Source organism: Elephas maximus, chromosome 21 (assembly GCF_024166365.1).
Source record: "Elephas maximus indicus isolate mEleMax1 chromosome 21, mEleMax1 primary haplotype, whole genome shotgun sequence".
Classification (NCBI taxonomy): domain Eukaryota; kingdom Metazoa; phylum Chordata; class Mammalia; order Proboscidea; family Elephantidae; genus Elephas; species Elephas maximus.
Window position 1 is genome coordinate 19,940,951 of NC_064839.1, and position 27,809 is coordinate 19,968,759.

The 27,809-nt window shown below is 37.2% G+C and overlaps 1 protein-coding gene across 13 annotated transcripts in view; it reads left to right on the plus strand.

Annotated features, from left to right (window-relative positions):
- The window catches only part of CHD9 (chromodomain helicase DNA binding protein 9), a 227,689-nt gene that overhangs the window by 179,033 nt on the left and 20,847 nt on the right, over nt 1–27,809 (plus strand). For 8 of the 13 annotated variants that reach the window (XM_049864852.1, XM_049864853.1, XM_049864858.1 and 5 more), the window contains 14 exons: nt 822–1,018; nt 1,722–1,921; nt 2,949–3,108; nt 3,479–3,568; nt 4,459–4,562; nt 5,090–5,207; nt 5,851–5,908; nt 9,560–9,602; nt 15,327–15,546; nt 16,643–16,845; nt 19,710–20,618; nt 21,634–21,797; nt 23,462–23,734; nt 24,488–24,656. In XM_049864852.1, coding sequence (XP_049720809.1) covers nt 822–1,018; nt 1,722–1,921; nt 2,949–3,108; nt 3,479–3,568; nt 4,459–4,562; nt 5,090–5,207; nt 5,851–5,908; nt 9,560–9,602; nt 15,327–15,546; nt 16,643–16,845; nt 19,710–20,618; nt 21,634–21,797; nt 23,462–23,734; nt 24,488–24,656 — 2,908 coding nt within the window. Of the gene's footprint in view, nt 1–821; nt 1,019–1,721; nt 1,922–2,948; nt 3,109–3,478; nt 3,569–4,458; nt 4,563–5,089; nt 5,208–5,850; nt 5,909–9,559; nt 9,603–15,326; nt 15,547–16,642; nt 16,846–19,709; nt 21,798–23,461; nt 23,735–24,487; nt 24,657–27,809 lie in introns of those variants that run through there. The other 5 variants (XM_049864856.1, XM_049864860.1, XM_049864857.1 and 2 more) reach the window with 4 other exon arrangements.

The following is a 27,809-nucleotide window of genomic DNA, read 5'->3' on the forward strand; positions in this document are numbered from 1 at the left end:
ACAGTATAATTTCTGTAGTGATACTGAAAGCTATAACCCAAGTATGAGTTAACTAATGGTAATGAAAGATGAAGAGCAAAGAGTAGAGTGGGAAGAACAGAAAAAATAAGACTTTAATATGAAAATAGTATTAGAGAAGGAGGGTTATTTAGTAAATGATTATTAAGATACTGGGTTAGTACCCGGAGAAGCAATAGAGCCACACCTTGTAATAAGGTACTCTAAGCCAAGTAAACTCCAATTTGTGATAAAAATTTTTTTAATTTCTTTATTTAAATTGAAGTATAAAAATAGAAGAAAATCAGTTTATGTTTAGCATAACTCTTTTGGAAAGCACTGAAACTACATGCTTCTAGGTCTAAAAAATATTCATGCCCTTTGGCCAGTATTTCCATTTCTGGATGTTTTCCTTCTTTGGGCTTTATCTTTAGAATAGACTTAGATCACAAACATTTATTTTAAAATTTGGAAACAAAGTAAATTATAAATTAATTAGTTAAGGACAGTTACTTGCATAAATTTAGTTTTAAATATGTTTGTTGTGGCATTATAGCAAGTTTTATATTAATAATAAGGCAAAATACCAGATATTTATCCTATGCCTGTAAAGTTGTAAAATTACACATGTATTATACTAAGATTTGTTAGAAGCATACACATTTTTCAGTTGGTTTGGTGAGTTGGCAGAACTGTTAGAAATTTCTCTTCTTCTGGCTGTCTGTAATTATTTTATTTGTGCAGTTTCAAAAGGAAAAATATAAAACATTGTTATAGGTAAAATCATAAAAGAATCTTCATGTAATAGCTGTTATATTTTACAGAACAGCTTGGTTATTGACACTCCAAGAATTAGGAAGCAAACAAGACCCTTTAGTGCCACAAAAGATGAATTGGCTGAGTTATCTGAAGCTGAAAGTGAAGGAGATGAGAAGCCCAAACTCCGGAGACCATGTGACCGTTCCAATGGCTATGGAAGAACTGAATGCTTTAGAGTAGAGAAAAATCTGCTAGTTTATGGGTAACTATTTTTTTTATGCTTGAGCCTATTGTTGAAGCCACTGTGTCAAAACATCTCATTTAGGGTCTTCCTCTTTTTTTGCTGACCCTCTTTCTACTTTACCAAGCATGATGTCCTTCTCCAGGGACTCATCCCTCCTGATAACATGTCCAAAGTATGTGAGATGTAGTCTTGCCATGCGTGCTTCTAAGGAGCATTCTGGTTGTACTTCTTCCGAGACAGATTTGTTCATTCTTTTGCCAGGCCATGGTATTTTCAGTATTATATTCAGTATACTATAGTAGTCTGATATCTAAAGTCTCAGAAAACCTATACTGTTTTCTAGTATATTTTTATTTTGTTTCTGATGAATAACATCTACTTAAGAGTAGTCTAAATTTCTGTTTAAATTTCATAGCAGAATGCTGGGATATCCTTAAGAGTTTAAATTAGAAATGTATCCCCAAAGTCAATGCCTAGTTGTTCTCATATTTGCATGTTTAGTAATACAAAGTGGAGAATGTTACTGAATAAAATATACTGGAAATTACTGTGCTATGGCTTTGCATTTTACTCTTGGGGGGAAAAAGCTTCATTAGGCAAATCATATTAATGACAAAATGTGTTTTTGCCGTTTTTCAGGGGTTTTATCCATGAGTTATATTTTTCTTTAGAACTCAACTCTGTATTAATGTGCATATATCTTTTTTTTTTTTTTAACTAGGTGGGGCCGATGGAGAGAGATTCTCTCTCACGGTCGTTTTAAAAGGCAGCTGAATGAGCATGATGTTGAGATAATTTGCCGAGCCCTCTTAGCATATTGCCTTGTTCACTACCGAGGAGATGAGAAAATTAAAGGGTTCATATGGGATCTCATTACTCCAACTGAAGATGGCCAAACAAGGGAGCTGCAGAATCATCTAGGTAAGAACACTGTTTTCTTTTAAAGTTTGTATAGGTAGTATTTAACATATTCTCAAAAAAAAATTAAAGCATTACAGATAATGTTAACTTCCACCTCCCAATTCACATTCCAGCTTCAGAAAATACCCGTGTTACTGGTTTGGTGGGCTTTACGTATTTGTTACTGACTAAATACATTGGTTTGCAAGCTATTGACCCAATAGTATGTCTTAGACGTCCTTCTATCTGTGTTTAAGGAAACAAAGGAATCTGTAAAACACTTGTAAAATTTGTCTCATTTTTTTAATATCCTGCTTAGTATTCTATAGTATGGCTACGCCATAATATATTTAACATGTCCTTTAATAATGGGCATTTAGGTCATTTCCACAAGGAACCCTCGTGGCACAGTGGTTAAGTGCTCTGCTGCTAACCGTAAGGTTGACAGTTTGAACCCATCAGCCATTGTGCAGTAGAAAGATGTGGCAGTCTGCTTCTGTAAAGATTACAGCCTTGGAGAACCTATGGGGGCAGTTCTACTCTGTCCTGTAGAGTCACTAAGAGTCAGAATCAGCTTGGTTGCAAAAGGTTTGGTTGTTTTTTTTTTTAAGGTAGTTTCCAGCTTTAGACAATTAAAAAACAGGTAGAGGTGAAGAACCTAGTACATCCCTCCTTGTACACGTAAGTAAATGTTTCACTAATGTCAATATCAAGAAATGAATTGTGGAGTTACAGAATATATGCATCCTCACTGTATAAAGTATGGTCTGTGGGGTCTGTGGATCAGCAACAGCAACATCTGGAAGCTGCTTAGAAATGCAGACTTACTGATTCAGGATCTGCATTTGAACAAGTCTCTACCAGTGATTAGTATGCATATTAAAGTTTAAGAAACAGGTATACATTTTAAATTTTCATAAAAACTTTAATTTGCTGTTAAAAGTGGCTATATGAATCTAGCATCCTATCAAAGGCCTATAAAGTATTTCAAATTGTAGCTCTTCCCACAAATTATTCCTGATTTCACGTGTCCTTCTCATTTTAACAGGCCTGTCAGCTCCGGTACCCAGAGGTCGTAAAGGGAAGAAGGTGAAAACTCAAACAAGCTCATTTGATATACAAAAAGCAGAATGGCTTCGAAAATATAATCCTGAGCAGCTACTTCAAGATGAAGGCTATAAAAAACATATAAAACACCATTGTAATAAGTAGGTAGTAGGGTATTTTTAATACAGTTCTATAAAAGTTTACTTTTCTGAATTTATTAACAATGTTAAAGCATGCCAATTTTGAGTACAGACACAGCATAGTCTAGAACCAGTTCTAATCTTAACCTTACAGGGTGTCCTAAAGCAAATCATCGTACCCCTTGTGTCCTAGAGAAATAAAACAATGATTGTGAGGATTTTAGAGAAACTTGCTTTAAATGTATGGTAGTAACGAGATTGATTTCATCAGAAGTAATTACTGTTGTTATAAAAATTCTGTATACAATTTACACCCTAATTTTAACCCCATGGGTGAATTTTTTTCCTAAGGGTTCATGTCTCTGTGCCTTTTATTTTCCTTCATTTTCAGGGTTTTGCTTCGTGTGAGGATGCTGTATTATCTAAAGCAAGAAGTCATTGGAAATGAGTGTCAAAAAGTATTTGATGGCGTTGATGCAAGGTAAGTTAAATAACATGTTTGTGTATCTTTTTCAGTAACACGATGAAACAAAATTATATAATCATAAAATTGCATATGAGATGGCTCCTTAGTGAAATTTAGAAGAAGCAAAGTTGAAGTCAGTGAAATTTAGAAGCAGCAAAGTTCACCAAACTTAGGGAATTAATCCTTGCCAAATTACAAAATTACAGGTGCTAGAGCTATCTCATACTATGAAAACAGCCATATTACCAAAGCATTATGGATTTAATATGATAGTTTTTACTACTTTATTACATTTTCATTTTGTGGTTGTTTGAGAATGACATTACTTACATACAGTGTTAAAATAGCATTTTGAATGTTTAAATTACGAATGAGAAACTTGCTGTTTCCCTTTACTTAAGGTGATGTTTAATTTTTCAGCGTGATATTCTTAGCAATAAAAAGCCATAACTTGCCTTGTATCGTAAAGCAACTCAGTTCCCCTTTTAGGGCTTCAGTTCCCTCACATACAAAATGAAGTTTTTGAAACAGGTCATTTTTACCTAGTTTTTTGCTGATGTAAGATCCTACTTTGAAATAGAACCGTTTTCTATTTCTAAAGAAAATCACTAGAAAGAATATGAGTCCCTTAAGAAAATTACACAGTAAACCTTGTTGAAACTTACTTCTTCTGTCGAGCTTAAGTATATTTATTAGTACATTTTATGGTGTCTTGTGCTCGTACTGTACAATTTTATAATTTTAAATCATGGTAATTGTGGAAAATAATACCAAAATATGAAAATAAAGCCTTAACCTCCTTTTCTAAAAAATCATAGAGCTTTAGAAGCTAGGTAGAATTTTACGCCCTCTTTTACTTTTTTATAATAATTCATAATGACATATCATGATTTTATTTTTTTAAGTGACATTGATGTTTGGGTCCCAGAGCCAGACCACTCAGAAGTTCCTGCTGAGTGGTGGGATTTTGATGCTGATAAATCACTCCTTATTGGAGTTTTTAAACACGGTAAGTAAGAAGTGAGGTAGGTAAGATTCCTTCTGTGTGCAGTATAATTCAAGTAGTTCTCAGTTCAGTGACTCCTGCTTAGAGCTGTGTTCTGGTAGCGCTCGTGGTGTTGTATCTGTGTTAAAAGCATATACTGCCACTGCATTTCCTCATGAGAGGGCAGGGTACGTGACCTGTCCCTCCAGGATGTAAGTAGTCACATAAGTTACCCTTTCCTACCTGGAGTATATATTCAGCTTTTGCTATTTTTTAATATTAACTTGTAAATTTAACCTGATTTTAAAATACACACATTTCTAGATTATATAACGTTTGTGATTATTTCTTGAAAACACATTTAACCTATATCATTTTAACATATGACTCCATTAGTCCAGGAATATCATCCACCATATATTTGAGGAATGCTTATAGGGTTGCTGTGAATTGGAATCAAGTCGACAGCAGCGGGTTTGGTATTTTTTTTAATATTGATACATCGTTTTTCTTTTTATCCTTTTTACTTTTGTAATTGGCGATCCTTCCAGGTTATGAAAAATATAACACTATTCGAGCAGACCCAGCATTGTGCTTCTTGGAAAGAGTGGGGAAACCTGATGAGAAAGCAGTTGCCGCTGAACAGAGAGCAAATGATTACATGGATGGGTATGTGCATTTCAGAGTCCTGGACTCTCTGTGTATCTCTAACTTCTTCTCAACATCAGCACGTTCTGTATCAGTGATGGTTATCTTGAAGTAATATGATAGTAAGAGAAATGGAGTTTAAATTTAAAAGAGCTAATTATACCTTAGTAAGTTGTTTGTTTTTTTTTTTTTAAGTTAGCACTAGTCTCGCAGAGTATGATCAACCAGCAAGCAGATGGAGCTGCCCTGGGGACACCCTTTCTTTTGATAAACCCCTCATTTTCTCACTGTAGCAAGTATGTCATGGCTATTAAGGCTATAATGTTCTAGGGGCACAAAAGGGAAAAAGAAAGGCCAAGGATATTACACATACAGGTAAATGTGATGCTGTTCTAAGGCCTTTATTGTCTTTTTGTCACCGTAAGAGATTATGTTAATGTTATTAATACCATATTTAAAAGTGAACTTGAACTGCTTTAGTCTTACCTGCCATGTAACAGTTTTCATATTGTGATTTGGGCTTCTCTGGCTACAGAACGGGGACTTTGGTCTAGCCTTTAAAACAAACTGAAAAATCCTTCCATCAGGACTCTATTTGTTTGTCCTGTCAGGAGAAACCTTAAGTCCGTCACAATACTTAGGGCATTTGTTGGTGTTTTAACAGGGATGGGGAAGATCCGGAATACAAACCTGCCCCAGCTGTCTTTAAAGATGATATAGAGGTATGCTTTGTGTCATCTTTCAAACCCTCAGTTATTGTTGTTTCTTTGTTGGCATTTTCCTTTGTTTGTTTTCATTATAATAATTTTTCTGTTCCTCCAAAGATTAGCTAAGTAAATGATCAACTTGGGTTGAGAAGCAGCCCAAATAACCCTTCAGAATTTGCCTCCCCTCCCCAAAAGCTAGAGCCTGGTTTGGATATGTGGATGGAATGGGACTTACTCGTGTGTAGCACTGATTCGGAACTAAGAAATACAGTATCGTGGGGGCAAAATCCCAGAGACTCTTAGCAGAATAAGAAGTAGATACTACAGGTACCCAGCAACAGATGGAAACTTCTTACATAAAGAGGTTTGACCTAGAGGGTGGAGCTTCGAGGAATTCTCTGAGGTGCTAAAGCATATTTCCACGTGCTCTACTTACAGAACGTCAGAGGGGGAAAAAAGAGTTGGATGATAATTCAGAAAATAATCTGTGAAAGGGTGGAAAGGAGATGAGAAATTTCTGTAATGTTTCTGAGCGTATGGTAAAAGCCTTGACGATGCAACAGCAGTCAGTTAGGGTTTGCTGGTTTTGGTGGCCACGGGACTTGAATATTGGTGCTTATATGAGGACAAGAGGTGAGGCTTAGGTGAGTATGTAGGCAGTTAGAACTAAAATCCCTTACAAAGCCAAGACCCTCAAAGGGCAGTATCTTCTGTCAAACAGGGAAATGAAAAATTTATTTCAGCATGGCCTTTGAGTAGGAAAATAAAAATTGTCTCCACTGAGGATTCATAACTATCAGCCTGTCTTCTCATGGGTTTATGATTTTATTCTTATACTTCATCTACATGGTCCAGGAACCCTCAAGTCAAAAATGTAATATAAAGAGGCATCCCAGGCTGGTAATACCCCTGGGGAAAATGCAAAAAAGAGAAAAAAGAAAAAGAACTCTGGATGAAACAACTTCAATCCAGACTATACTTGAGTCCTGGAGATAAAGCCCTCCTTAAATGAGCCCAAAATCCCAATATTTAAAAATATATCAGGAACAGCTTTGAGATAATCTTTAAACCTTAAACCAAAAATATCCCCTGAAATCTTAAAACCAAACAATAGTTTAGCATAACTAGTAAAAATGATCTGTCTTGATCATTGTGCTCTTTTAAGAACTACCTATAAGGACCAAATAGACAACAACAGCTAAAAAGATTATTAACTAGGAATTTCAGGGGGCGGTGTGTTTATGTTAATGGAGGAGGAACGACTCAGAAAAGGAGAGCGAGAATGGCTGCACAACTCAAAGAATGTAATTAATGTCACTAAATGGTACACATGGTAACTGTTGAATGGGTGTATGTTTTGCTGTATATATTCAGTGACAACAAAGAAATTTTTTGGGGGGGGAGGGTAAGGAAAAAATAAAATATATAAGGAACAGTTGACCATGATTGAATGTTAGCATATACAGCTAAGAGCAAGATGAACCCCTAAGAACCTCAGATAATAAATCAATGAAATAGAAAATAATACATTTTTAAATGATTATAAAAGAATGAGGAACAAAAGAAAAAAGGGTAGTCTGTGATCCAAAAAGAGAATGACAATACAAGAAAGAATTATGTATAACATTAGAAGTGGAAAGTACAGATACTGAAATTTTTTAATTCAACAAATAGGCTAAGCATTCTACTGGAGAAACAGGTTAGAAACAGCTCGTGAGAGAAGAAATGATCTGGAAGATAGATAGGAGAAAATTACCAAAATGTTGCGTTCATAGTGTAATGGATATATCAACCTGAGCCAATCAAGAAAGGGAAACCATCTGGTAATTGGAACATAGGATTCTTAACTGGAACATGGTTGAGTAGGGTGGCAAGGGATTGGCTAGTATGCAGTAAAGAAAACTCTAGAGAATATAGGAATAAACCAGTGTCACGAAACAAGCTGTGTATAAATTGTTGAAGGAGAAACTAATTTGCTCTGTAAGCTTTTACCTGAACAACAATAAAAAGTTCAAAAAGGAAGGAAAAAAAAAAAACTATCTAGGAATAGCAGATATATAGAGTTACCACCCGCTAGGGATGAGATAAGCACCCAAGGAAGAGTCCCCTTCGTCCTGCCCCTTACCCCTTGCTGAAATCCAGACCGTGTTGGGAGGCATGGCCATGGCTCACTGGATGGCGTAAAGTTTGCTGTGCTGCCACAACGTTGCAACTTCATGGAAATCCACCCTCTAGAGTCCTAATGGTACAGTGGTTAAGAGCTCAGCTGCTGACCAAAAGGTCAGCAGTTGGAATCCATCAGCGGCTCCTTAGTAAACCTTATGGAGCAGTCCTGCTCTGTCCTGTAGGGTCGCCATGAGTTGCAATCAACTCGACAGCAACAGCTTTTTTTTGTTTTTTGTTTTTTTTTTTTTTTTGGTTAGGGTGCCAAGGAAAGCTTTTTCTGGGGAGATACGGCACTAGAGGCACTCAGCTAAACCCCACCCCCCAGTGAAGCCTAGAGTACTAGTGGAAACTGCTGGGTGCTACTGGGCACTACTGTCCACTGAGCCTTGAATAGCTGCCTGCTGTGCATCAGCTGGGCCTGGGGCAAACTATCCATGCTGCAGAGGCTGTAGGGGAGCTTACTGGAGCAGAGGAAGTAAAACACTTCCTCCTGCAGTGCCTCTACACCTCCCTCTACTGACAAAGTTTAGATTGTACTGGCTTGTAGAGGAACAAATATTTAAAGAGCCCAGATTCCTTATGATAGAACACCAATAAGTTTGGAGCTGAGAGGCAATAAGTCAACAACCAGCACAATGGAATATATGAAAAAATTTTAGAGACAAGGAGAATAGAATTATAATGTCTGGTATATATCTACTAGGTGTTCCAGAAGGACAGGCTAGGGAGAATAGGGAGAAGTACAATTTGAAGAGCTACCCGATGCACATTTTCAGATTTGTTTAAAGACGTGTATCCTCAGATTAAAGAAGTAAAGTGAATCTTGGCAGGATAAATAAACCTAAATCCACTACAAGCCATGTCGTGGTGAAATGGCAAATAAACCGAACATAGAGAAGATGTTAAAAGCAACCAGAGAGAATAGACCTACCTCCAAAGGAATGACAGTATTTTAACACCGGGCTGTTCTAAAACAATAGAAACTAGGAGCCATTGGAATAAAATCACCAAAATTTAAGGTAATGTTACGATTAGAGGTGTTCTCTTGACAGATAAAAATTGGGTCTGCAGCACAAGCAGGTATTTTCAGGGCTGAAGAAGAAAAGACTTGCAGTTTGCAGTAATAACCAAATAAGAGAATATTCATTCTCTGTGAGTTGGCACACAGGGAGAGAAAAAAAAAAAAAAGGTGGTTGGCCGATACTAAAAACTAGGGCATACTCGCAGTTAGAAGATGGGAGGAAAGGAAACTGGCCTAGAAATAATGACAGAAAAGGTAATGATTTTAGTAAATAATGACTGGTCTACAATGTGGAAGAAATCAGGGAAATGGGAAAGGATAAAACTTGAGAACAAGGAATTAAAAATTGTTTTGCTAAATTAATCATTAAAAATCTTCTTATAAAAATGTTCCATAATGTAAAAAGGTCTGATTCTCTTTTGTTCTTATGTGTCTTGATCTGATTACCCTGTTACAAATTTCCATTATTTTTTTCATAGGATGATGTTTCTTCACCAGGCGACCTTGTTATAGCAGATGGCGGTAAGTTGCATTTATTTCAGAACTTAGTATTGTTGTAAATGCACATTGTTCTTGATACTGTGAAGTCAATAATGACATCTTTATCATGTATATGGAGGAATCAGTCCCTAGAGAAGATCATCATGCTTAATAAAGTGGAGGATCAGGGAAAAAGAGGGGGACGCTCAACCAGATGGATTGACCCAGTGGCTGCAACAGTGGGCTCAAGCATTAACAACGATTGTGAGGATGGCACAGGACTGGGCAGTGTTTCATTCTGCTTTATGTAGGGTTACTGTGAGTCAGAACCAATTTAACGGCACCTAACAACAACAACAACAATATATATGAAATTTTTATTGGAGACATTGTTCTTAGCTGGCACTGAGTCAGTCCCCAGATCATGGTGACCTCATGCACGACAGGATTGGACCATTGTAATTGGTAGGGTTTTTGTTGGCTGATTTTTGCAGATAGATTGCCAGATCTTTCTTCCTAGTATGTCTTAGTCTGGAAACCTCATTGAAACCTATTCAGTATCACAACAATACTGAAGCCTCCACTGACAGATGAATGGTGGCTGCATTTGAGGTGCCTTGGGCAGGAATGAAACCTTGGTCGACCCGCATGGACAGCCAGAATTCTGCACTGAAGTAGTGCCACCCTCATTTAATATGTTAGTTGTAATCATTATAGAACATACTAGTTGACTGGGGAACTTAACGGTATTTTTAGTTACTACAGATATACAGTGATTCACTGAGATTTTATAGAATAGGGCCTTTGATGGCTTTATGGTTTGATTTTAAAACTCTGTGTGAGATTTCATTATTTAAGTGTTAACTCAGTAATACATTCAGCTTCTTACTAGTTCCGTATGCACATCAGGAGCCATTCCCTATCACCCAGTTTCTCCAGAGCTCTTCTTTATAGGACTTTGCTTTTCCTTCCCTCTGAACGAAAGTTTGGTTTCAGCTCAAAGACCCAGATATCAAGATAAAAACAGTGTCAACTCAAAATGGATCAAAGACCTAAATATAAAACTAAAACAATAAAGATCATGGAAGAAAAAATAGAGACAACACTAGGATGGCGGAATAGACAGAGGCTTCCATCGAGCCCTCTTTACAAAAAAGTCCAAAAAAAAAAACAAATGAAACGAGTATATCTGTGACAAGCTAGGAGCTCGGAGCATCAAAGGCAAGCTTAGACAACGAACTGAGGGGCAGGGGAAGGAAGAGACCATTCAGAAGCTGAGAGGAGTTACCGGACCTGAATCGCGGGCAGCCCTCAGGCACCATTCCTGGAGCTGTGGTGGTGGTGACGGCAGGCAGGTCCTAGCATTTGGCCTCAGTTTCCTCAGGGAGAAGCAGCCAACGACACAGCCCACTCACATCTCCGGAACCTGAGGAGAAGAGCGCTCTCAGCAAAAGCTAAGTACTTGCGTATCATTTACTGTGCCCCCGTCCCCAAGCCGGCTTCAGCGGCTGAATCCCTGTGCCTAAGATAGATGCCGGTGAGCACCTAGAGCCACCCTCCCAGTCTTGGGGAAGGAAGAAATTTGCAGCTGGGGGGAAAAGATAATTTGCTAGCTCCATTAACCGGAGGAGCTCAGGACAGAAGCACCTCCTTTCCAGGCATAAACCATCCGTGGACCTTGAGCAACTTTCCCTTCTGCGTGGACCTGTGTGGGGCTATTTCAGGACAATAGGCCCTGGTTAGCAGACTCCAACCTTTTCAGCTGTGTGGTGGAGAGATGGGTGTTTGACGTTTGACATTCCTTTGCCTATTAAACAAGGTCCTCACCTACCCATGTCAGGGACCTAAGGACTGGTAGCTCCACTCAGGTCACCCAGTCACCCGCGACAGGGGTCCAAAGGTAACCGGTACCTCCCAGTCCTTACAGCAAAAACTTTGGGTGCCCATGGTCCCTCTGCAGAATCCACCTGCCAGCACGCTCTAGGGAACAGAGACGCGTTTTCCACAGAGACACTTGAGGTCGGTTCTCAGCCCCCTGCCTTGTTCAGAGTGTGACCCCCTGCTGCAATCAGATACCGGTATATACGCCAATCACCCCTGCCCCTCTAAGGCTGTAGGACAGAGCCTGTACCACACACTTGATATCAGCTACCTGGAAACCTGAGCTGAATTCACACAAGAAAACTGAATGGACTCCTAGACTGATATAGTGATAACAGCTCTAGCCAGCTGGAGACAGGACACCAGAGGTCCAAAAGGTGAAAATAATCAAGCTAGCTCACTCAAGCAACCCATAGGGGTATACCAAAACAAAACAGAGCAAGCGGCTACGACACAGTATGCAAGCATAAACTAATACAATAACTTATAGATGGCTCAGAGACAACAATCAGTATCAAATTACATAAAGAAATAGACCATGATCACCTCAACAGGCGCTCAAAACAAAGAATCCAGGGATCTTCTAGATGAAAGTCCCTTCCTGGAATTACCAGATGCAGAATACAAAAGTTTAATATACAGAACCCTTCAGGACATCAGGAAGGAAATGAGGCAATACGCAGAACAAGCCAAGGAACACACAGATAAAGCAACTGAAGAAATGAGAAAGATTATTCAGGAACATAATGAAAAGTTTGATTAGCTGGAAAAATCCATAGACAGCAATAAAAAATTCAGAAGATTAACAATAAAATTTACAGAATTAGACAACTCAGTGGAAAGTCAGAGGAGCAAAACTGAGCAAGTAGAAGCTAGAATTTCAGAACTCGAAGATAAGTCAGTTGGCAATATATTTGAAGAAAAATCAGGTAAAAGAATTTTAAAAAATGAAGAAAACTTAAGAATCATGTGGGACTCTGTCAAGAGAACCTACAGGTGATTAGAGTACCACAAAGGGAGGGATAACAGAAAATACAGAGAAAATTGTTGAAGATTTGTTGGCAGAAAAGTTGCCTGATATTGTGAAAGACAAGAAGATATCTATCCAAGAGTTCATCAAACTCCACATAAGGTAGATTTTAAAAGAAAGTCACCAAGACATATTATAATCAAACTTGCCGAAACCAAAGATAGAGAATTATAAGAGCAGCGAAGGGTAAACAAAAAGTTACCTACAAAGGAGAACCAATAAGAATAAGCTCAGACTACTCGGCAGAAACCATGCAGGCAAGAAGGCAATGGGATGACATATTTAAAAAATTGCCTGCCAAGAATCATATATCCATCAAAACTGTCTCTTAAATATGAAAGTGAAATTAAGACATTTCCAGATAAACACAAGTTGAGGGAATTAGTAAAAACCAAACAAATAACCCAATTAAAAAATGGGGTAAAAGATATGAATAGACACTTCACTAAAGAAGATATTCAGATAGCTAACAGATATATGAGGAAATGTTCACGATCATCAGCCATTAGAGAAATGCAGATCAAAACTACAATGAGATTTCATCTCACTCCAACAAGGCTGGCATTAATCCAAAAAACACAAAATAATAACTCTTGGAGAGGCTGTGGAGAGATTGGAACATTTACACACTGCTGGTGGGAATGTAAAATGATACAACCACTTTGGAAATTGATTTGGTGTTTCCTTAGAAAGCTAGAAATCCCACTCCTCTGACTGTATCCTAGAGAAATTGCAGCACTGTTTACAATAGCAAAAGGATGGAAGCAACCAAGGTGCCCATCAACAGATGAAAGGATAAATTATGGTATGTTCACACAATGGAATACTACGCATCGAAGAAGAACAAGGACAAATCCGCGAAACATAACATGGAGGAATCTGGAAGGCATTATGCTGAGTGAAGTTAGTCAGTTGCAAAAGGACAAATATTGTATAAGACCACTATTATAAGAACTTGAGAAATAGTTTAAACAGAGAAGGAAATATTCTTTGATGGTTACAAGGGGGGAGGGAGAGGGGTTTTTACTAATTAGATAGTAGATAAGAGCTATTTTAGATGAAGGGGAAGATAACACACAGTACAGGTTAGGTCAGCACAAATGGACTAAACTAAAAGCAAAGAAGTCTCCTGAATAAACTGAATGCTTAGAAGGCCCCCGTTGGAGGAGCAGGGGTTTGGGGACCGTGGTTTCAGGGGACATTTAAGTCAATTGGCATAATAAAATCTATTAAGAAAACATTCTGCATCCCACTTTGGAGAGTAGCATCTGGGGTCTCTAAACACTAGTAACCTAAGATGCATCAATTGATCTCACCCTACCTGGAGCAAAGTAGAATGAAGAACATCAAAGACACAAGGTAATTTTGAGCCCAAGAGACAGAAAGGGCCACGTAAACCAGAGAGTACATCAACCTGAAACCAGAAGAACTAGATGGTTCCCGGCTACAACCGATGACTGCCCTGAGGAGAACCCCTGAGGGAGCAGGAGAGCAGTGGGATGCAGACCCCAAATTCTCATAAGACCAGACTTAGTGGTCTGACTGAGACTAGAAGGACCCCGTGGTCCCCAGACCTTCTGTCAGACCAAGACAGGAGCCATTCCCAAAGCCAACTCTTCAGACATGGATTGGTCTGGACAATGGGTTAGAAAATGATACTGGTGAAGAGTAAGCTTATTGGGTCAAGTAGACACCTGTCTGTAGGGGAGATGGGAGTGCGGAGGGGGTCAGAAGCTGCCCGAATGGACATGAAAGAGAGTAGAGGGAAGGAGTGTTCTGTCTCATTAGTGGGAGACCTAATATATACTCCTGTATATTAGGAGTATATAGCAAGGTGTGTATAAATTTTTGTATGAGAGACTGACTTGATTTGTAAACTCTCACTTAAAGCACAGTAAAAATTAAAAAAAAAAAAGTGTCACTCATTCCCTGCTGGTACCCAAGGGGACAGTGCCTCACCTTCCCATTGTTCAGCTAGGAATGAGGGCGTAGTTTTTGCTTGGGATGAATGGTTACAGCTTGATTATAAGGTATATAGTTATAATAGGATACCTTCACTTTATTAGTTTTTATTAGGTGAAAAAATTTAAAGGACACAGCATTGTAATACTAGATTTTATAAAAAATGCATGTTTGTATTTAGTGACTTAAAATGTTTTGATTCTAATTAAATTGAAATAAATTTAAAACAGAAGGCTTCAATTAGAAGAGTTTACAGTATTCAGCTTCTCAAGAATTTCAGCTTGGTTTTGATTTACTTACGTTAAAACCCATTGCCTTCAAGTAATTCAGACTCTCTGCAACACTGTAGGACAGAGTAGAGCTGCCCCATAGGGTTTCCATGGAGCACCTGGTAGATTTAAACTGCCAAACTTTTGGTTAGCAGGCATAGCTCTTAACCAGTATGCCACCAGAGTTTCCATTTAAGTTAAGGCGTTGAAGTAATATGTATTATACTTGGAAATGCCCGGGTTGCATTTTCTGTGAAAGTAACGTTCCTTTTAAATAGATAACATTGTGGTTCTTCATGTTGCAGTGGCCTTTTTACTTTGAGCTGTTCTTGAAGTTTGCCATAACTGTTCTTAAAGTTCATTTTAATGTTTTTTTGGAGCTGTAGTTAAAAGAAAGAGTCCTTGTGATGCAGTGGTTAAAAGCTTAGCAAAAGGTTGGTAGTTTGAATCTATCAGCTGCTCCTCAGAAACACCTATGGGGCAGTTCTACTGTATTCTGTTGGGTCACTCTTCATGATGATAGACTTGGTAATGAAATCTTGCTACTTTTGTGAGCTTGTTCCAGTATCTTGTTTAGGTTTTTTTTTTTTCCTTCATTATTGACAAGATTTTTTCTAAATACAGATGGTCAACTGATGGAGGGTGATAAAGTTTATTGGCCAACTCAGTCAGCTTTAACCACGCGGCTGAGGCGTCTCATCACTGCATATCAACGTACCAATAAAAACAGACAGATCCAGCAGATGCCGCCAGCCTTCCCAATGCCTGCCAGTGTCATGCAGCCTCTTTACGAAGAAGCCACTCTTAACCCTAAAATGGCAGCCAAAATAGAAAGACAGCAGAGGTAGGACTGAATTTTTAATATATAGGTGTTCATTTTCAAGGCTGTCCAGGTGTGATTATCTCCCTTTGTGAAAAACATGTATAGGTAGAGAAACTGGTCAACACAAAGTGCTTTATGCGTATACAGGTAGTTCCCAACTTATGACGTATTCAAGTTAGGAAGAATTGCATTTATAACCTGTTTTATTCCTTTTTGTACATCTTATCATTAGAAATATGTACTACATACAATGTTGCAGTGCATAATTTGCTGATGTTATCATTCTCAGATGTTCAAGATCAGATTTCTGAAGATACTAATAATAAAAGGCAATAATAACAAAAACTAAAATCAGAGGTATTTGACTTACATCAGGATTGACTTAAGACAGATTCGTCAGAACAGAACCCCATCCTAAGTCAGGGACTACCTGTGTACACATGTACTCACACACATAACATACAGAAATAAGGTAAAATTAATAAAGATAATTTTATCTTATAGTTACTAGCCATACTTCATATGTTATCATTCTTTTGTCATGTTTATGAACACTGAGATACTAAAAAAAAGGAAAAAGCAAACTCAAGAATTGAATTATCAATTGGAGAGAAGTTTAAATTAGTACTTTCTTATCTTTCATAAATGTTTTCACGTAAAATAATGTAATGAAATATGTTTTTATTTTACGTGAAAACATTTATGAAAGATAACAACTTATAGAAGACAAGTCGATTTCTGCTTTGGTTGTCGTCTAAATGAGAAATACTGTTTTATGTTATAAATATGTTTGAAAATGTTTTCTCTTCCCCCTGAACGCAGAGCCACCTTGTATTATATAATTGTGTAGCCGGTGCAGATTGTCTCACATGGTAACTGTGTAATAAACTATTGTTGTCTGAAGGAACAGCGTACATACCAAAGGAAACACGGTTGGATGGAAAAGTCAAGTAGCATTTAAAAGTATATTTACAAGGCAGTAATCCTGGATTTAATCCATTAAAATGTTTAGGTACTAGAAATGTTTTAGGTTTTTCTTCTAGTCATTGTATTCAGTATTATTATTTATTTTAATGACCTATATGGGGTTAATTTTTTTTTTTTAACTTCAAACTAGATGGACAAGGAGAGAAGAAGCTGACTTTTATAGAGTTGTATCTACATTCGGAGTGGTATTTGATCCTGACAGAGGCCAGTTTGATTGGACAAAATTTCGAGCTATGGCTCGGCTGCATAAGAAAACTGATGATAGTTTGGAGAAGTATTTGTATGCATTCATGTCTATGTGTCGAAGGGTTTGCCGTCTTCCTTCCAAAGAAGGTATGTATAAAGATTCCTTTTTTTTTTTTTTTTTTCTTGTTTTGGTCAAAGTAACAAAACCACAAAAATTCAGAAATTTTCAATTTATCTCTTATGGGAGATTTCAGTACCATCTAATTCAGCATGTCAGCAATTTTTCAAAACTGTAAGTAAGCTGTGCTGAAGGACCCACTCTTAAAATGAGATCTAAGGAGAATTAAGGTACACATTGAGTTTTAAGAAAATAGCCAGTGTTTATTGTGGGCTTTATGATTAAAGGGAGGTGGAAGATAAAGGATAGCTTTTGATAAGCACACTAACCTATATTTTGAGACCATTTTATAAGAACTGGACTAGAGGGCTTATATACATGAATAATTTTACAAGGGATGAGGCTCCCACTCAAAAGACATTTTAAAGAATTTTGGTGTGAAAAGATCTCTACCCAGGGCCTTCTTTAAGAAAAAAAAAAAAAAAAGCTACTCAGAGGTTCTAATGCTCAGCTAAGGAACTGTTCTGGGGTGAAAAGGACTTCTATTACGTTTGGGTTTTTTTTGTTTGGCTGTTTTGGTATTGTGTTTCCTGACCTGACAATTTTCTTGTCAGTCCACTAAATAAAGTAGCCAATCACTTCATTACCCAAATACCAGGTAGTCTGGGGGTAGGTTTCAGTCTAAAGTCTGTTGGTAGACCATAATAGGTTCAAAAAGACAAAGTATTGTGCCTTTTATTTATTCTTTATGGTTGCCAAGAAGCCCACATTCTTTTTTTCTTTTCTTAGTCCCCATCAGCAATATAAAGTGATACGGATGAATTTATCACATTTGATTCTATTTTTTTAAAGTGGTGGGGGCTTAATTATTAAATAATGATTGAAAAAGTAAGGATTCCTTGTTAGATATGTGAGTGAAGTTTTACGTAGACCAGAGGGTTTCCCAGACTTTCTTAGTTTACAGTGCTCTTTGAGGTCTGAGTAGTTTTTTCCTGCAGTATCCTAGGCCAAAAGAACTCCCAAACAGTCTGTTTAAAGTGTAATTAGGTCCGGACAACTTAATAAGTATTTATGTCCTAACAATCCAGTAATTGTTTGAAAACATAACATAAATTGAAAGGAAAAAAATGCTACTTATATTTCTTAAATAACCACATTGACTTACTAGTGGGACGTGTGCACCTGTCAAGCACTGTGCGGCTTCTCGGATCTTGGAATCAAATTAGACACCACCACCCTCGTTTCCCTTTCCATGTTGATTTGTTTTGTTTTGGTTTTGTTTTGTTACTGTTTATTTTGAAGTACTTTTACCATTATAGAAAGGTTACAAAAAATCTTACAGGGAATTTCCATATGTCCCTCACCCTGCCATCCCTAATGTTAAAATCTTACATGAGTGACTGTAGTATAATTATTGGAACCAGAAAATTAACATAAGTACAGTACCATTAACTAAATACTTATTTGAATTTTGCCAGTTTTCCACTAATGTCTTTTTTGTTTCAGGATCCCACATTGTGTGTGTTATTGCCCTTAGCTTCCTGCAGTCTTGAACAGGTCCTCAGTCTTCCTTTGTCTTTCATGACCTTGATGCCTTTGAAAAATATTGTTTAGTTATTTTGCCACATGCCCCTCAGTTTGGGTTTGGCTTCTGTTTTCACGTGATTGAGTTGAGGTTATGCAGTTTGAGTAAGAACACCACAGAAATGATGTGTCATGTGGTTCGTGATGTCAGTGTGTGTTATTACAGATGAGGCTGGTCTTGATCACTTGGTTAAGGTAGTTTATCTCGGTTTTACACTGTGAAATTACTGTCATCTCCCCTACTTTGAAACTGTGGAAATCGTGTATCCCCTCAAACTTTTAAACCATCAATTTCAGTATCCATCAATAGGTCTTGTTTACAACAGTTACTACTGGGGAACTCCAGTGCAAGGAAGAAACTCTCCCTTCTACCCCACCTGTCTGCTTAATCATTTATTTATGTCAGTATGGTCTCGTGGATACTTATTTTATTCCAGAGGTTATAATCCAAGACTGTCACTTATTTTGTTGCTCGAATTGTTCCAGTTTAACCATTGAGGGCTCCTGTAGGTTGGTCCCTCCATTCTTTGAAGAAACCTATTACTATTGAGTCAGTTCTGACTCATAGCAACCCTACAGGACAGAGTAGAACTGCCCCATAGAGTTTCCAAGGAGCAGCTGGTGGATTCAAACTGCAGACCTTTTGGTTAGCAGCGGAGCTCTTACCTACTGCACCACCAGGGCTCCTTTTTTCAACAGCCCTATCTTTTTTTAAGTACTTCCCAGATGCCAGTAATCCAGCTTCACAAAGATATTACTTTGAAAGGAATGTAACATGATCTAATGTTGACATTGAAGTACCGTACCTCAAGCTAGTAGTTTGTGCACATGCTACTGTGTTCCCCTCAGACACTTAAGAAACCTTTGGTTCCCATTTTTCACTGCAATGCCTTGAGTTACCTCAGTGCAGTTTGGGAAATGCAGACTTATATTTATTATTGAAGTATCATTTAACAATATTAATTTGTATTCATGAGTTTGAACAAATTCTTTTTGATAAAGACAACTGTTTCCAAAGGCATAGCTCATAGGGAATTTCTTAAAAATAAATTCGTAGTTATATTAACGTACTTCCAAAATAGTCTCGTGTTTTACTCACTTTCAGAAGAGCCAATGTTAAATGTACGTTACATGATTTCTAGTACTACTTGTTTTTAAAATGTTTTTTTTCTCCTCATTTAAGAATATTAGGGAAATGCTAGAAACTATACAGTGATATTAAGTAGAAGTAAATATAGAAGTATTATTTGTTTTAAGTCTAAAATGACTTATTTTTGAAGTTAATATTTTTATTCTTGTTTCAATATAGAATTGGTGGATCCAAATATTTTTATCCAGCCTATCACAGAAGAACGTGCTTCTAGGACTTTGTATCGCATTGAACTTCTAAGAAAAGTACGGGAACAGGCTCTCCGACATCCACAGTTATTTGAACGCTTAAAGCTTTGCCATCCAAATCCAGACTTACCCATCTGGTGGGAATGTGGCCCTCATGATAGGGATTTACTTGTTGGAGCTGCTAAACACGGAGTGAGCCGAACAGACTATCACATTCTTCGTGATCCTGAACTCTCATTTATGGCAGCTCAAAGGAACTACAGTCAAAGTAAGATGGCTCATTCCAGGACTTCTACCCCACTTTTACAGCAATATCAAGTAGCACTTTCTGCTTCTTCTCTCACCTCTCTACCTAGAGTCCTAGATGCTAAAGGTATAATTCTAGAGGATATGAAAGTTAAAAATGAAAACCTTAAAGAGGAGCCTCAGTCTTCTGAAGAAGAATCTATGTCTTCTGAGGAAACCAGGACACTAATAAAGTCTGAGCCTGTCAGTCCAAAGAATGGTGTTTTACCACAGGCTACTGGAGACCAGAAATCTGGTGGAAAAGGAGAAACAGACAGACGCATGGTTGCAGCCAGAACAGAACCCCTAACTCCAAACCCAGCTTCTAAGAAACAGCGAGTCCACAAACGAGGGTCAGAATCTAGTTCTGATTCTGACTCTGATTCCGAGAGGTCATCTTGTTCTTCCAGGTCATCTTCCTCTTCTTCCTCCTCCTCCTCTTCTTGTTCCCACTCTCGATCAGGTTCTAGTTCTTCTTCATCCTCATCTTGTTCTTCGGCATCATCTTCTTCTTCCTCTTCCTCCTCCTCCTCATCATCCTCTTCATCTTCGTCCGAAGAGAGTGACAGTGAAGAAGAGGAAATCCAAAAGCGAGGTATATGCATAAATTGATTTTACCCTTTTTAAGACAAAACTTCAAGCGAGAATGAAAATTAGATGAGCATGTTTTAAAATTGTTAACTTAAAATTTCTATGTACCCAATTTTTTAGAGATGTACTATTGAAAAGGAAACTAGAATTACTGGTAAACACATTGCCTATTCAGAAGTATTCCAGGCCTTGCCAAATGGATTAGCCAGCCACAGGAATTAGAGGTTTTACATAATAATTTTTTCTTTGGTGGCCTCAAATTCAGTATTTTATTTTTCCCTGGAACAGGTTGATTAGTGAACATATAAAAGATAATATTTTGTAACACCCACCAGCAGTTTTCTTAGATTAAAAAGAAATTCAGACTCAAAGAATATCAGAGGCCATACTCAGCACTCATCTACTCAGAAGGCAAGAAGACAGGAACTACAGCTTGTCAACAGAGAAGTATTAGGTGGCCCTGTTCTGCAGGTGTCTTTGTAGCAATCCAACAGTGCAGGTGCAGAGAAGAGAGGCCACATCAGGTGGCTACAGGAACCACTCTGGCTCACAGAGTCTCATACGCCACAGGAGCCAGAATCTCCTGTAACAGCTCCCTAGGCATAGCTTCCAGAATTGCCACAGGGACACGCCCCATTACAAGTCATTTAGGGCACTGTGTTGTCTCCAGCAGGTATTTATAGTCCTAGTCCAGATGCAGGCACCCAATAAGGAGTTATTTTTATCATCAGCAGTATTGCCTGTAACATAATTGTCATATACCATCCTTATCTGTTTCCAAGGACACAGACCTGAGGGTCAGGTTTTCAGGCAGAAGAGAAATTGTTTTGTTAAACTTTGCCCTACTTAACCACGACTTATTTTGCTTTAGTGCTAATTTTAAAAATAATAAGTCCTTTATTTTTTTAGGTGAGTTTATTATTTGTTTTTATTTTTCAATATGTTTGAATAATCATAAGATTTGAAAAAAATAATAAAATTGTTTGATGCAGTCTTGTGTAAGTGATAATTGTTCTTAGCAGAAGGTACCCCTCACATGAAAGCCTATGATGAAGAAAGTGTTGCATCACTGAGCACTACGCAGGATGAGACTCAGGATAGTTTCCAGATGAACAATGGGACACCAGAGTCTGCTTACATCTTACAAGGTGGCTATATGCTGGCAGCATCATATTGGCCAAAGGTAAATTAGTAATTTCTTGTTGGGATAGGCCATTTTTCTGAGTATTCTTTATTGCTTTAATGGTATGATATTCTTATTATGTAGAAAAATAGGTCATTGGAAAATGTAGAATGACATTTCATTACTGCCAAGTACATTAGGTCTGCTTAATATGTGTGTGTTTCTCAACATAACCTTAAAATGTCTAGAAGAAATTATAACAAATGTTCATGTCACAGACAAGTTAATATTCAAGTGCTTCTTTATGAAGAGATAATTCCAACTGAGTCTCCTTGAAGAAGTTTAATTTAGGCAGTTGTACCTAGGAAGAAAAGTTAATTTTAAGAACATGTATATTTAGTGATAGAAGAAGTTAAGATTGGATTAATGCAATCCTTCTTCCAGTATGTGACTAGAGTAGTACAGGTTCTGTGTTAACATAGTGCTGCCTCTGAACCAGAGAACTTTCAAGATTCTTAGCATTTGTTTTGCATATATACCAAGTAGTGTAATTGCTATTAATATATAAAATGTGCAAAGTAGAGCACGTAAAATGTAAATGTTTTATATTAAAATTTAGGACAAATGTGCTTTAAAGCTTAGAATTCATGCTTTTGAGCTAGTAGATTTTTGAAATTGCCTCTTAATTCACATAAAAATACAAATGGCCAAAGGAAGATGCTGAACGTCACTAATAATCAATGAAATGTGAATTAGACAATAAGAAGCTACAGTTTTCCCATGAGATTAGCAAAGAATAGTAATTTAAAATTTTACAATCATATGGAAAAGTGTCTGTGATAAATAAAATTTTAGAAGTATATTTTACAAGAATATATATAGTGCAATTTGATTTTTTATGAAAGAGAAAACAATGTCGGAGTTGTTTGTATGTTTTAGAGTAGATATGTTTATGAATAGATGTAAAGAAAAGATTTTAGAAGACTACATACCACATTGTTATCAGTGTGTATCTCCTGGAGTGAAGTTGAGAAATGGGAAAATGGAAGATTCTTTACTCTTTAATAGACTTCAGAGTTTTTTTTATTTTTTTTACATGGAAGCTGTAGTAGTTTTGTAATTATAAAAATAAAAGCTACCCCAAGAGTATGGCCCCTAGACGTCCTTATAACTCAGTACTGAAGTCACTCATAAAGTTCACTTTTTAGTCAAAGATTAGACAGGCCTATAAAACAAATGATAATACATGTAGTTCAGCCATGTATAGGAGACTAAATGGGCACACCAGCCCAAAAGCAAAGATGAGAAGGCAGGAAGGGATAGGAAAACTGAATGAGTGGAAATGGGGAACCTGAGGTCGAGAAGGGGAGAATGTTGACACATCGTGGGGTTGGCAACCAGTGTCACGAAACAATTTGTGCACTGTCTAATGAGAAACTAATTTGCTCTGTAAATTTTCACCGAAAGCATGATAAATAGATTGAAAAAAAAAAAAAAAAAGGTTGATAGAAGCTATCTTTCTGATAAAATATTTTTGAACCGCACCAAAGGTAATTTGTACTTGAATAATTTCTTAAGAACTGTAATATGTGTACGAGGTTATGTATACATACCACATATACATATGTAGTACCAGTTTAAATCTATTAAAAATCTTGGACTGCTTAGTCCCCAAAGGCCTGGCACAATTATTAAATTATACTTTGATGTTGCATGTTTTTTAGGATCGCGTGATGATCAACCGGTTGGACAGTATTTGTCAAACAGTTCTGAAAGGGAAGTGGCCTTCAGCTAGAAGAAGTTATGATGCTAATACAGTGGCCTCTTTCTATACCACAAAACTGCTGGACAGCCCTGGAGCAGCTACAGAATATAGCGAGCCCAGTGTACCCACTCCCCCAGGTGCAGGTGTTAAAGAAGAACATGATCAGTCACCACAGATGTCAAAGGTGAAGAAGCATGTACGAGAAAAGGAGTTTACAGTGAAAATCAAAGACGTATGTTTATTTTTATTGCCCTAGGACCTGATTGCGATTGCGGTGTGCAGCATGCTTTTCCTGCAAATGGCTGCCTGCTCTTACTCTTACTTCCTTCACAGACTTGTTTTTTGGTATCTGGATTGGTTTCTTTTTGTTATCCAGGTTATTAAACCTGATTATTCTACTAGAGGTATCATCATTAAATAAGTTTCTTTCCCTATACTTCTGAAAGTAGTACTTCTGCTGGTCAAGATGCTTTCTTAAACGGTCTGACAATTTCTAACCACGTTGGTCCTTCTGTATCATATTTAAATGGTTCGTCCATGCATTCGTCTGTTTTAAACATTTAGCATGCACTGTTGCCAGTAGCACTTCAGTTTTGAAAACAGCTTTTGAAGCTGGATTAATTACTCTGTATCTATAATATGAGTAATGTCCTGTAAAAGACAATATGAATAATGTACAGAGAGATGTATGTCTAAAGCTGACAGTGTGACAATGTATTAGTCACACGAAAAACTATTTTGTTCAGGAAAGTGTATATGTAGTGACTGGATTTTTTTTTTTTTTTTTCCCTCATTTAATACAGGGCATTTAATATTCTTTTTAGAAATTAATGAAAATATTTCCTTCAGTTGATTTGTGTACAAGAGAATTCGATTACTGTTTCAGGGTTTTTACTTCACTCTTTCAAAGTAAAAAAAAATTCTCTTAATATCCTGCAATGAGATTTAACTCTTGTCTTTCTTAATAATGGTATTTATTGAACAGGAAGGTGGTTTGAAATTGACATTTCAGAAGCAAGGACTTGCTCAGAAGAGATCATTTGATACTGAAGATGGTGCTCTGGGGCAGCAACAGTACCTCACACGCCTTCGGGAGCTTCAAAGTGCATCAGAGACCAGCCTTGTCAATTTTCCAAGATGCCCACCAGTATCAGGTGAATATCCAAGTAAAAATAGTTTTAGTGTGTAACAAAATCAAACCCGTTGCCGTCGAGTCAATGCCGACTCCTAGCAGCCCTATAGAACAGAGTAGAAATGCCCCATAGAGTTTCCAGGGAGCACCTGGTGGATTTGAACTATTGACCTTTTTTGGTTAGCAGCCATAGCTCTTAACCAGTACACCACCAGTGTTTCCTTAGTGTGTAACATTCCCCATTATTTCCAGATCCTCTTTTTATATAGATTCCCGTGGTAAGAACGCATTTACCTCTTAATGTTAGGACTTTCTCTTAAGTCTGTAATCAGTATATTTTGTTCTAGCTTTTAAGTCTTAATAAATATAAATATGTATTGGAACTTGTACTAAGACATTTAAAAGCATGGAAAGAAACTTAGTTGGGGGGGCTTGAATATGTGGGTAGAAATGTCATTTTGTAAAGTAGCTTTATATAGATAAAAGTTCAAACAACATTTCAATACGAAAGCATATTGGAAATTTAAAAAACAAACACTTAAATTACAAATTAATTGTCTTTGGTAGAGGAACTTAAAATGAGAAGTTTTAGAAAAACTTTAGAGATGATATAGTCCAGGCATCTACAGGATAGAGGAATTGTTTATGACTAATCCCTGAGAGATTATGGGGTACTTGCTAGGACAGGGATCTCACTAGGTTAAACAGCCCTGGTTATTGTTGTACAGATGTAATTGTCAGAAAATGTCTTCTTAGTTGGAAGCAGAATTTGCCTGCTATACATTTTTCTCAATGACTGGATTTCTATCTTCAAAGGCAGCACAGAATTAATCTATTCCTATGTCTACATGATAAATCTTCGCATTTCTAAAGCAGTTGCTAAATCTCTCTTTGGGACTGTTTCTTTTAACCTTTTGACAACTTGAGTCAAAAAATATTTATTAAATACTTGATTAGTGTTATGTGCTATGTAGGCATTCAGGAATATATCAAAAGTTTTTCTGTTTTGTTTTTAATCTTGGTCTACTTGGTAGTTTCAGTTGTCTGTGTCCCTTTTAAAGTTTTGTATCTAGAATTGAGAATGATGCTCAAGATTAACTGAGGCTCGGTGTGGACCACAGCATACTAATCCCCCAAATGCAAGTTTAAAGCCGATGAAGAGCTTTAGTTTTCTTTATATCCTCCTTTCACGTAAGGCCTAAAGACTCTATTTCAGTATTCCAGTAAGTCTGGCTGCGGTGCAACACTGGGAAACATTTCAAAGCTCCTACTGTGCGTGTGCACACTATGTGGAATTCCTACAGTTGGGAAAACAATGCTTTATTAATAAGTGTCATTTTAAATTGATTTCTGTTTCCAATTGCTGCTATTACCGCCAATTTTAATTATAATTTAGTTAGTTCGGTATCAATTTGTTTCTTGTGCATTCATTAATCATCAGTGTAATTTTCCAGTTGCTCGACTTTCGGACATGTTTACATTGGAGTTCAGATATGAACCAGCCTTTTATAACTAAATTATAAACCCACAAAATATCCTTTACAATGACAGTTTGTTACAAAAAAAAAAAAACAAACAAACCTGTTGCTGTCAAGTCGATTCCGACTTAACGCAACCCTATAGTTTGTTAGGCAACTCTTTTTTCACTAGAAAATGGGAACAGATGGGGAAGGTAAGCAGCGGGCTCTTTTGCCCATCATACCTAGTCCTAACCTAGTGCCGTCAAGTTGATTCCGACTCATAGCAACCCTATAGGACAGAGTAGAACTGTCCCGTAGAGTTTCCAAGGAGTGCCTGTCGGATTTGAACAAGGGGCTCAATAATACAGCTACATGTACTCTGATAATTCCACTATAATCTTTACATTTTATTGCTATTGCAACTGAAGATTATTATATTTGACTTGTTTTAATAATTACAGATATGAAATCTAGATCTGTCTTACTGCATGATGTTTGGCAAATTTATTAACATTTTTTGAGGCTTAATTTCCTTGTTTGTGAAATGGGATAGTGCAGGATGGAGGAGTGGTTGCTGGATTAAATAAAACAGTAGGTATAAAGTGGCTATGGCTAGTAGAGAGTTTAGCGCATAATTGGATGCTGGACAAATGTTAAAATTAGATAGATTTTAGAATTAAATACTGAATAGATACTATTATTGACATTCTTTATCTCTCAAAGTCGAAGCCCTTTTTATTTTCATCTTGGTATATTCCCTGAGGAGCCCTGGTGGCACAGTGGTTACAAGCTATGGTTTCTAACCAAAAAGTCAGCAGTTTGAATCCACCAGCCACTCCTTGGAAGCCCTTTGAAGCAGTTCTGCTCTGTCCTGTAGGCTCACTATGAGTTGGAATTGACTTGACAGCAGTGGCTTTTTGTTTTTTTTTGTTGTTTTTTTTTTTTTTGTATACCCCTCGAATTTTATCTGAAAGCTCTAGTAAAGATACAAGATGTAAAATTAGTTAATGAAAGAGTAAAATACCAGAGAATATAACAAGAGAACAAAACTGAAGAGCCCATTCCATAAATTGTCTGGAATACTGGAGAAAAGATTATAAAGCTAAGCATCTGGGTTTGAATTCTGTTATTTACTAGCCATTATGACATTGGGCCAGTAACTTGATACTTCCTATCTTGCTTTAAAAATCTGCTTAATAATACCTCTGTTTTTGTTTCCGTTGTAATTAAAGATAGCATTTATCTTTCTGGAGTCATTGAGTCTGGATGAACCCCCAAAACTATTGCCCTGAGATGACCTTTAAACCTTAAACCAAAAATCTCCCCTGAAGTGTTTTTTAAACCAAACAGTAGTTTAGCTTTACTACTAACGAATGTCTACTCTGAGCATTGTCCTTTTTTAAGAACTATTTGTATGGGGTCAAATTGACAACAGCAGCTTGTAAGATTAGATGGAAACTTAGGGAACAGTGAGTTTACCTTAGTGGATGAGGCATAGTTTAAAAAAGGCAATTAAAAATGGTTGCACAACTTGAAGAATGTAACCAGTGTCACTGAATTGTACATGTAGGAACTGATGAATTGGTGTATGTCCTGTGTGTATCCTCAGCAACAAAAAATACAGTAAGTTAAAAAAAAAAAAAAAAAAAAGGGTAGCACTTATGAAGTCTAGTCTAGTGTCTGGCACCTAATAGGCATTCAGCATTGGTGCCTAA